At 35.6% G+C, this 10264-nt stretch overlaps 2 protein-coding genes across 51 annotated transcripts; one reads left to right on the forward strand and one right to left on the reverse strand.

Moving 5' to 3' along the window:
* Positions 1 to 65: 65 nt before the first annotated feature.
* On the reverse strand, positions 66 to 6322 carry LOC104752788 (uncharacterized). 50 transcript variants are annotated; one of them, XM_087490725.1, is made up of 25 exons: positions 6151 to 6313; positions 5909 to 6056; positions 5669 to 5750; positions 5109 to 5180; positions 4903 to 5008; positions 4777 to 4816; positions 4623 to 4686; positions 4492 to 4530; positions 4244 to 4333; positions 4082 to 4158; positions 3946 to 3984; positions 3815 to 3847; positions 3653 to 3690; positions 3379 to 3570; positions 3234 to 3312; positions 3094 to 3118; positions 2346 to 2397; positions 2053 to 2084; positions 1891 to 1954; positions 1761 to 1799; positions 1589 to 1626; positions 1436 to 1500; positions 1254 to 1318; positions 1097 to 1153; positions 66 to 764 (listed from the first exon to the last, which is right to left on the reverse strand). In XM_087490725.1, the coding sequence occupies exons 7-14, from the start codon at positions 4661 to 4663 to the stop codon at positions 3496 to 3498; spliced, it is 432 nt and encodes a 143-aa protein (XP_087346851.1). In that variant the 5' UTR covers positions 4664 to 4686; positions 4777 to 4816; positions 4903 to 5008; positions 5109 to 5180; positions 5669 to 5750; positions 5909 to 6056; positions 6151 to 6313; the 3' UTR covers positions 66 to 764; positions 1097 to 1153; positions 1254 to 1318; positions 1436 to 1500; positions 1589 to 1626; positions 1761 to 1799; positions 1891 to 1954; positions 2053 to 2084; positions 2346 to 2397; positions 3094 to 3118; positions 3234 to 3312; positions 3379 to 3495. The 50 variants fall into 50 exon arrangements, with proteins under 50 accessions (XP_087346851.1, XP_087346871.1, XP_087346889.1 ...); XM_087490745.1 differs by having other exon boundaries at positions 3379 to 3563; positions 3784 to 3847; XM_087490763.1 differs by having other exon boundaries at positions 3784 to 3847; positions 4654 to 4686; positions 6151 to 6299.
* Positions 6323 to 8390: 2068 nt separating this feature from the next.
* LOC147926088 (jacalin-related lectin 14-like) lies at positions 8391 to 10083 on the forward strand. Its single transcript, XM_087492861.1, has 4 exons — positions 8391 to 8588; positions 8758 to 9183; positions 9298 to 9753; positions 9832 to 10083. The coding sequence occupies exons 1-4, from the start codon at positions 8391 to 8393 to the stop codon at positions 10081 to 10083; spliced, it is 1332 nt and encodes a 443-aa protein (XP_087348987.1).
* Positions 10084 to 10264: the final 181 nt, after the last annotated feature.

The following is a 10264-nucleotide window of genomic DNA, read 5'->3' on the forward strand; positions in this document are numbered from 1 at the left end:
CTAAAAACGAGAGTTTGCATCTGTTTCATTTTTTAGTTTTTTTCCTAAATTGTAAACCAACATTGTTTAACGGAACATCTGAGTACTAACGAAACAGCTTAAAACACTCACAACATATATAACTCAACATATAAACTCACAACATATCCTTTCCTTGAATGTTTTCAGTTTCCATATTAAGACAAACATTCGAGGTTTTCTCATTACAATCTCTTTCTCAATGTATTCTCTTAGATTCATCTTTTTTTTATTTCTTTTTTTTTTTGTGTTTGGTATTCATCACATTTGGAAGCTGTAAAAATGGCTATGTTTGGACCTGCAAGCTAGCTGTATGCATTAGTAGACAATTTGTTTTCCTCTGTGTACATATATCCATGTTCTCTCATGGGAAATACTCTCTGTCTACTTAGGACCGCCTGACAATAGCCTTCAAGTTTAGACACTGGGGATACTTTGAAAGAACTTTCAAAGGTCATGCTCTTACTGTGGGGGAAATGGTTCAATTCCTGGGGGCTTGTTCTAAGAGTTCTAAGGGTATGTCTGAAACATGAATTTGTGTTGTCCCTCCTTGTAATCTTTAAATGGTTAAAAAACTCTAGCATAGATTCACTTACTTCTGGAGGTTCTCTACAGGTTGATGAATCTCTCAGGGCAGAGGAGATTCAGATTTTACTATGATAGAAACCATTCGAGGACAGCTGTTCGAGGGACTACTCAAGGGACCTCTTAGATCAGAGACCAAAACCACAGACAAAGCTGCCTGCCTATTATTCACACACTAAGAAAAAGTTAATATCTATGAATGTCTGTTGTTCGTATAACGTCAATTTATACTAGAAACAATAAAGGCAGAAGTGTATTTGACCCTTCAAATAAAATATTGTAACAGTCTCTTGGCTATTGAGGCATGGAATAAATTATAAGTTATGTTAGGCGTCAAAATGACAGTACAGATAAATACAGCACGAAAAAAGAATAATTGCATCAACCCCGTTCTGACAATCATCCAGTAATTTTGGTAATGAAGTAGATTATGTGATTTCCAGACTATGAGACAAGGAAACTATAATGAGGAAAAAGGTGAATTTGAGCAAACCTTGAAAACTGAAGCAAAGTAGTGATCTGCTGCGTTTTATCCAAGCCATATTTTAACCTGAAAAATATAAACATGTAATTAGAAGGGAAAAAGAAACACAAAACCAAAGTGAAAATTCAGAAACAAATAAAAGAGATGTGTGTTTAGAGCAAGGAACCCATGAGAACGCTTGAGGACGATCAGTGAAAGCCATCAACGATTGGTAAAAGCATCATCCAAAACCTGAATTAACAAAAACATCAAGTAAATATAAATATATAATTAGAAGGGAAAAAAAAACCACAGAACCAAAGTGAAAAAACAGAAACAAATAGAAGAGAGGTGTTTAGAGCAACGAACCCATGAGAACGCCCGAGGACAATCAGTCAAACCCATTACTGGTTGATAAAAGCATCATCCAAAATCTGAAATAACAAAAAAAGACAAGTAAATATCACAGAGAACCAAAGTGAAAATTCAGAAGCAAATTGAGATGTGTTTAGAACAAGGAACCTGTGGCCCTGAAGACGAATAATTCGCTTCTGAAAAACCTGCAAGACGAATAAATAAACGTAAGGACCAAAACAAAAGCAAAACCAAAGAGAAAAAGTAAAAGAAGTGTAAAGAGGAAGAACTATGTATGTCTGGTAAAGGGGGTAAGTTGCATTCAAGAAGTATGATGCACCTTTAACAAATAATTGGTTTCCAAAATCAGACTTGAGACCTGCAAAGACAAAACAAAGCAGAGTTATGTTACAAACAAAAATACCGAAAGTAAGTAAATTCATTCGAAAATAAGAGAGAAGACATTATACTTTGTCATCATGTTGTAATGATCAAATGTACCTTTCCCCAGAACCACGTCGCTCCATAAGCAAGCTGCAAAATGAAATCATCATCAGAATACGTGAAAACATTATTCACAAGACATATCTTAAGATAAAGTTTCAATCAAAGATCTGAAGTATGCTCTGCACCTTAAAACAAGTCATTCGTTTCCAAAATCAGACTGAGACATGCAAAGACAAAACAAAGCAGAGCTATGTTACAAACAAACATATTCATTCAAGTACAAAAGGTTTTGGGTGTCAAAATTGAACAAACCTTAGTAACAGTTAGCATTCTTAAAACTAGGAACCGAGAGAGAACATAGTGAAAATTCAGACACAGATAAAAGAGATATGAACATGCAAATCAGAAGAAAAAAAAACCACATAACCAAAGTGAAAATTCAGAAACAGATAAAAGAGATGTGTTAAGAGCAAGGAACCCATGAGAACGCCTGAGGAGTGAGGATGATCATTCAAAGCATCGTCCAAAACCTGAAATAAGAAAAAGGACAAGTACAAAACATGTAAATTAGAAGAAGGAAAAAAACCACAGAACCAAAAGTGAATGTTAGGAAGTGAACATGTAACACTGTTCTAACAATTTCACAAACTAATGAAACCTTCTAGAGTCGTATAAAGAATACACAGACACAAACAGAAGATATAAACCCTAAAAACCATCAATTCAAAGCTTGAAAACGATCAATCAAAGCAAATCAGAGATCAATCATAGCATATAGTCCACAAATTTAAATCAACAAAACAAACACGACCATTAAAAATGACATGTAATTCAATTACAGAAACTCAAAGTGAAAATTCAGAAGCAGCTATTATAACGAAGCAGAGGAGGAAACGAGTGACAAAATTTCAGAAAAAGAGAGAGAGAGAGAGAGAGAGAGAGAGAGAGAGAGAGAGAGAGAGAGAGAGAGAGAGAGAGAGAGGGAGAGAGGGAGAGAGAGAGAGAGAGAGGGAGAGAGGGAGAGAGAGAGAGAGAGAGAGAGAGAGAGAGAGAGAGAGAGAGGGAGAGAGGGAGAGAGGGAGAGAGGGAGAGAGGGAGAGAGAGAGAGAGAGAGAGAGGGAGAGAGGGAGAGAGGGAGAGAGAGAGAGGGAGAGAGGGAGAGAGGAGAGAGAGAGAGAGAGAGAGAGAGAGAGAGAGAGAGAGAGAGAGAGAGAGAGAGAGCAAACCACCGATCGACCATAGCTCCACAAGCTACAACAATTTTAAAAAAAAAGAGAGTCAGCGAAATCGTAGATAGCACCATCCACCACAAAGCTACTAACAACAGAAGAGACAACTTTTAAAAAATAAGATTTAGAAATCAAACCGTAGGACTTGGGAGTTAAAAATCACAAGCGTGGGCGAGCGTCAATGATTGGAATCATAAATTTGCTTCCAAAACACACCTGCAAGACGAAGTAGAAACTTAGGGAACCAAAGATAGGGAAGCAGCCATGAACGACATAATTTACCTGCATAATACTACGGGTGCAGAAGTCACAGGATCTGAAAAGTCTCCTCCAAGAGGTGAAACTGCATCAACAATTGCAACACTTCCATCACGTTCTGGTCCACCAAGACATTTTACTTTACCAGCATCGACAGTTGTAATGATTTAATGTACTCTCCCTCATAACCACGTCGGTCCATAAGCAAGCTGCAAACTGAAATCATCATCAGAAAAACATTATTTACAAGACATATATTAAAATAAAGTTTCTATCAAAGATTTGAAGTATGCTGCACCTTAAACCAATAATTTGTTTCCAGAATCAGACTGAGACCTGCAAAGACAAAACAAAGCAGATTTATGATAAAAATAAACATATCGAAAGTATGTAAATTCATTCGAAAAAAAAAGAGAGAAGACATTATACTTTGTCATCATGTTGTAATGATCAAATGTACCTTTCTCCAGAACCACGTCGCTCCATAAGCAAGCTGCAAAATGAAATCATCATCAAAATACTTGAAAACATTATTCACAAGACATATCTTAAGATAAAGTTTCAATCAAAGATCTGAAGTATGCTCTGCACCTTGAAACAAATTATTGGTTTCCAAAATGAGACGGAGACCTGCAAAGACAAAACAAAGCAGAGTTATGTTACAAACAAACATTGGAAGTAAGTATAATTGAATCTATGAAAAGACAGAAGATGCGTTGTGGCATACATATCAGGAAGACTGCTGTCGATAAGAAGCTTCTAGAGCTTAAGTAGAAATCTTTATAGCCCCTCATGATTTGGGATCTGAAAAAAAAATGATCAAAATATTTGTAACCAATGTGAGAATCATTCAAGTACAAAAGGTTGTGGGTGTCAAAATTGAACAAACCTTAGTAACAGTTGCCATTCTGCATACTTGGAACCGAGAGATAACATAATAGTAGTGATCTCCTGCCTCGTCTCCAAGCCATATTTTAACCTGAAAGTGAAAATTCAGAAGTAAACATGTAAGTTTGTTTCCAACAATTTCAAAGCTCAAATAAACCTTCTCATAAAAAAAACTACCCTACAGTACATGTAGAATGAAGTATTCACGAGATAAAGTTACAAATTTAAGATCTGAAGTATGCTCTGCACCTTAAATCAAATAATTGGGTTCCAAAATGAGATGGAGACCTGCAAAGACAAAAAAAAAGCAGAGTTATGTTACAAAAAAAAATACCGAAAGTAAGTAAATTCCTTCGAAGATAAGAGAGAAGACATTATACTTTGTCATCATGTTGTAATGATCAAATGTACCTTTCCCCATAACCACGTCGCTCCATAAGCAAGCTGCAAAATGAAATCATCATCAGAATACTTGAAAACATTATTCACAAGACATATCTTAAGATAAAGAAAGATCTGAAGTATGCTCTGCACCTTAAAACAAATAATTGGTTTCCAAAATCAGACTGAGACCCTGCAAATACAAAACAGCAGAGTTATGTTACAAACAAACATATTCATTCAAGTACAAAAGGTTTTGGGTGTCAAAATTGAACAAACCTTAGTAACAGTTAGCATTCTTAAAACTAGGAACCGAGAGAGAACATAGTGAAAATTCAGACACAGATAAAAGAGATGCTGCGTTGTCTCCAAGCCATATTTTAACCTGAAAAATATGAACATGCTAATCAGAAGAGAAAAAAAAAACACATAACCAAAGTGAAAATTCAGAAACAGATAAAAGAGATGTGTTAAGAGCAAGGAACCCATGAGAACGCCTGAGGAGTGAGGATGATCATTCAAAGCCATCAATGATTAATCAAAGCATTGTCCAAAACCTGAAATAAGAAAAAGGACAAGTAAATATCAACATGTAAATTAGAAGAAGGAAAAAAAACCACAGAACCAAAAGTGAAAATTAGGAAGTGAACATGTAACACTCTTCTAACAATTTCACAAACTAATGAAACCTTCTAGAGTCGTATAAAGAATACACACACACACACAAACAGAAGATATAAACCCTAAAAAACCATCAATTCAAAGCTTGAAAACGATCAATCAAAGCAAATCAGAGATCAATCATAGCATATAGTCCACAAATTTAAATCAACAAAACAAACACGACAATTAATTAAACGACGTGTAATTCAATTTATAGAAACCCAAAGTGAAAATTCAGAAGCAGCTATATAACGGAAGCAGAGAAGGAAACAATTAAAAAAAAAGAGAGTCAGCGAAATCATACATAGCACCATCCACCACAAAGCTACTAACAACAGAAGAGACAGGATTTAAAAAAAAAAATAAGATTAAGAAATCAAACCGTAGGACTTAGGAGTGAAAATTCAGAAGCGTGGGCGAGCGATAATGATTGGAATCATAAATTTGCTTCCAAAAACACACACCTGCAAGACGAAGAAGAAACTTAGGGAACCAAAGCAAAAAAAAATAATAATAAACAGAGCGAAGAGTAAAAGTTTCACATCATTAATAATCAAACCCTAGAAGGAGAATTCCACAAGTAGGAGGCATGAATTGAGAGAGAGAGAGAGAGAGAGATTACCAAACCCTATAAGAAGAAGAATACCAAAGCTTCGATGCAATTGGATTGAGAGAGAGACCAAACCCTAGAAGAAGAAGAATTCACAAGTAGGAATTCAGAGGCCGGGGGGAGCGATGATCAGATTTATAAACTTGCTTTCAAAACAAACCTGCAAGAGACGAAGAAACAAATAAATCAGATCAGAGACGCGTTAGTTAAGAAGAAGAATAACAAAGCGAAGAGATTAAAAAAAACCTACAGACCAAACCCTAGAAGAATAATTCACAAACTGCGTAGGAACGGAACCCTAGATAATCATCGGTTTTGAAATCCAAAATCAGAGAAAGAGAAGACTCGCCGAAGAATACACAAACGAAAGAGAAACAAATACGAAGAAAGAGTGGAGAGTCCAAGTAAGAAAGAAACAGTGGAGGCATTATTTATAGATACAGTAGAACTTCTATAAATTAATAAGGGTGAGACCATGAAATTTTATTAATTTATAGAGGTTTTAATTTATCGAGAAATTAATAATTATTAATTTATGAAGATGATTATTTTATCAGAAATTCAGAGTTTAGAAGAAATTGCTGCTACTATTTTTCAAGTTGATGATGAAGTTAAAGAAGATATGACGATATCTTTAGAACCAGTTACACGTAAGGAAGCAATTATCGCGTCAAGAACTCTCTACAATTTTTGGATGCGATTTAAGAAGACAACACCAGAAGTTTTTGATGCAGTCAGAAAGATTAGAGATGCTCTCCAACAAGAATGCAAATTCAAAAACAAATAAACAACAATAGATTCATATTTCACTAGATATTCTTAGATATATATATATATATATATATATATATATACTAGTTTATTTGATTATTAATTTATGATATTGATGGGACCATATTTTTACATGGGATTTTTTAAAAAGTTATTAATTTATTATTTTATCGAATAATGTCCAAAATTACACTAGTCTCAAGTTGGGACTGGAGAAATTTATTAATTTATAGAGGTTATTAATTTACCGAATATTAATTTATAGAGGTTCTACTGTAAATGTCGGTCACGATATCACAAATAGGTTTCCTTTTCCTATTCTACTTACTTTATTTCCTTTTCCTTTTCTGGGCTCAGTTTTAATGGACAAATCCCGCATTATATGGGCCTACTATTAATGGACTACTGGGCTTATGATTGATATTTATTTAATTTTGAGAAAACGTTGCCGTTTTGTGTTTTCCCATCTTCCTTCGTCAGTTCTAGAAACATCTTTACATTTTCCCATCCCGAAAATGTTTTAATTTTCGGGATAATAATGATTCTCTGTCCTGCGCGGGAAGCCCAATCCGGCCCATTAATATTTATAAGGCATTAAGTAACTACGTCGTTTTTAATGACACGACGAAAGCACTGCTTGCTTTCCTTTATAGGACTCGGGACGTTCCCGATCCAGATCCTTTCTTCGTCGACAACAGTGAGACCTTAGGGTTTCTTCGATCGATCTTGGGATCAACGGACTCACAGAGATTCAGTTCGTAAGTCCGCTTCACCGTCAGAACCTTTTAGATTGAAGCATACATATTTAACAATATGCTTTTGAATGAAGATACTGAAATTGGATACGCATGTAGACACTTGCGGAAAATGTTATTATTATGATTCTGATTCGAAGAAAAGCCATACGTGAGATGATGGATCTAACCATGAATGAAGATATGTAAGAGGTGGATCGAAAACACCATCAAGGTCGGATCCATCATCCCACTTATGGCTTTTTATGTCAACAAGTGTGGACAGCTGGAATGCGTAACTCGATCTATATATATTGTACGGTAATACGGTATGTATAATGTATGTCTTGGAAGTTCATACTAAAATCAAGCTCCCTTGATTTTTTTTTTTTTTTTTTTTTTATGTTTTGTTAACCATCTCAATCAACAACAAACATCTTGAATCTGTTGAGGTTGATGATCACGTCACGATGATGCTGCATTGCATATATCCGGTTTCATTCAAGGACTTCAATTCAAAACCAACTTCAGTGTTTATGAACTAGTTGGGGATATGATGATTTTACCAAGTTTTCACTTTCGGTCAAGGGGTAATACATCGGTCTGCAAGTGAAAACTTCTTAATTTTATCATATCCCATCAGCTCGAAAGTCCTGATGTTAGTTTTGAATTGAATTCCTTGAAGGACACCAGATAGAAAGGTACTTATTAAAGGGAGCAAAGGTTCTGCTCTGGTTGGCTACTTGGCTTCCATTTGGATGAAATAGTAAGAGATTTTTTTAGTTAATTTTCTAATTCCAACTATGATTTGAGTCTCTCTCTCTCTCTCCCTTGGTCTTCTTCATTCGCTTTGTCAACGCACGCTCTTCTTGGCCTGCACTCTTCTAAATGATTTCTTTATTTTCACCATTGTCATATTATAAGAAAGATTCGTATGTAGAAGACATAATACATGTATATAAAGATTTATAATAGTTGAAATTTTGGAAATGGCCGAAATGATGGAAGCGATAGGCAGACCCGGAGGCAATAAGTGGGATGATGGATCGGACCATGATGGTGTTTCCAAGATATATGTACGAGGTGGTTCTGAGGGCATTCAGACCATCCATTTGGAATATGTGAAGAGTGGACAACTAAAAAGGGGAAAACTCTTTGGTGTTTGGGATAGAGGTTTCACACATACGGTATGTCTTACAATATATTAATGGTGACGGTTTAACAATGCATATTTGGAATTGGAATGTTTGGTTTTTAGGTTTCCTCCGATCCGCTTTTATACAGCCTAATTATTTCATGTGAACAATAATTGACTGACTTTAAGTAATATTTGTTTCTAATTTCGTTTTAATGCAGATCGAGATTGACAGTCTTAACAATGAATATCTTGAATCTGTTGAGGGTTACTACGACGACAAATCTAATGTCATTCAAGCACTTCAATTTAAAACTAACACAAAAACTTCTGAGCTGCTAGGATATAATAATAAGGGTAAGAAGTTTTCACTTGCAAACAAGGGAAAGAAAATCATTGGGTTTCATGGACATGTTGAGAAGAACCTCATTTCTCTTGGAGCATATTTCTCCATTGTTTCTGTTAGTAAATCAGTCTTGCACGGTGGTAATGGTGGCCGTTACTGGGATGATGGTGTTTTCTGCGGCATAAGAAAAGTTCAAGTTGGTTATTATCAAAACCGTGTAGGGTGTATCACGTTTGACTACGACAATGGTCACACAGTTGTAAAACGTCAGCATGGATGGGACACGTCACTAGTTGAAGAGGTCGTAGACTCAGTTCCTGAATAACTAACTCATACTCGTCGCATATATACGTATATTATCTAACTTGATTAGTCACTTAGAAGAAGTCTTATTCTACTTATTATTCTACTGCAGTTTGAAGTCGACTATCCAAATGAATTTATCACATCTGTGAAGGGGACTTTGAAAAGCTTTTTTAGTACTGCAGGTGTGGGCGTTTCTTCATTGGTTTTTAAAACATCGAAAGGAAGAACCTCTCCGACATTTGGAAACATGATTGGGACCCAATTTGTGTTAGAGACCAAAGATTGCGCTTTGGTTGGGTTTCATGGGTGGACTTTTTGTAATTCTCTTGCTTCTATTGGGGCATATTTTTCACCCTTGCTTCTTCCTCGAGCTGGGGAGACACTAGAAGCACAAGGTTGTTATCGAGGAGCTTCTTGGGATGATGGTGTTTACGATGGTGTTAGAAAGATATATATAGGACAATGTGAAAATGGTATCGCATTCCTCAAGTTTGTTTACAACAAGGACACTCGGATGGTTATTGGAGACGATCATGGAAACAAAACACCACTTGAAGTCAAAGAGGTATGTATAATGATCGTTGATTGCTTTTTTTAATGATCTTTACATGTTTGCTTGGTACTTTTTGTTTCGCTGGCACAGTTGGAGCTTGAGTATCCGGCTGAATACATCACATCGGTGGAGGGTTGTTATGATAAAAGAATTGGAACCGAAGTGGAAGTTATAACCATGCTTAGGTTTAAGACTAACAAACGAACTTCTATATCATTTGGATTCGAATGCAGCTCATGCTTTCTACTCGAGAAAGAAGGCTCCAAAATCATTGGTTTCCATGGAAAAGCAAGTAACATGATTCATCAGCTTGGGGTCCATGTCATGCCCATCACCCACTGATCATCTTCAGATCTCTTCGATGTTGTTTCTATTATCCAATCTCTCATGTAATAAGAAACCATTTCTATCTACAACATGCAAGCAATGGTCAATCATATAAATTTTTTTAAAATTATTAGTCTTTGAATATATTTGTAATTAATGGATTTTATAAATTTTACCTTTTAAAAAAATTTGGTCA

Source organism: Camelina sativa, chromosome 16 (genome assembly GCF_030686135.1).
Source record: "Camelina sativa cultivar CO46 ecotype springtype chromosome 16, ASM3068613v1".
In the NCBI taxonomy this organism is placed as follows: domain Eukaryota; kingdom Viridiplantae; phylum Streptophyta; class Magnoliopsida; order Brassicales; family Brassicaceae; genus Camelina; species Camelina sativa.

Excerpts from the sequence above, each read along its gene's own strand:
- LOC147926088 (XM_087492861.1), top strand. The coding sequence starts at position 8,391 with ATGGCCGAAATGATGGAAGCGATAGGCAGACCCGGAGGCAATAAGTGG. Across the intron at positions 8,589-8,757 it reads ATAGAGGTTTCACACATACG|ATCGAGATTGACAGTCTTAA; the intron begins GTATGTCTTACA and ends GTTTTAATGCAG. Across the intron at positions 9,754-9,831 it reads CACCACTTGAAGTCAAAGAG|TTGGAGCTTGAGTATCCGGC; the intron begins GTATGTATAATG and ends TCGCTGGCACAG.
- LOC104752788 (XM_087490725.1), bottom strand. The coding sequence starts at position 4,663 with ATGGGGAAAGGTACATTTGATCATTACAACATGATGACAAA. Across the intron at positions 3,691-3,814 it reads CGACGTGGTTCTGGAGAAAG|GTCTCAGTCTGATTCTGGAA; the intron begins GTACATTTGATC and ends TTGTCTTTGCAG. Across the intron at positions 3,571-3,652 it reads AAACAAATTATTGGTTTAAG|TTTGCAGCTTGCTTATGGAC; the intron begins GTGCAGCATACT and ends TGATGATTTCAG.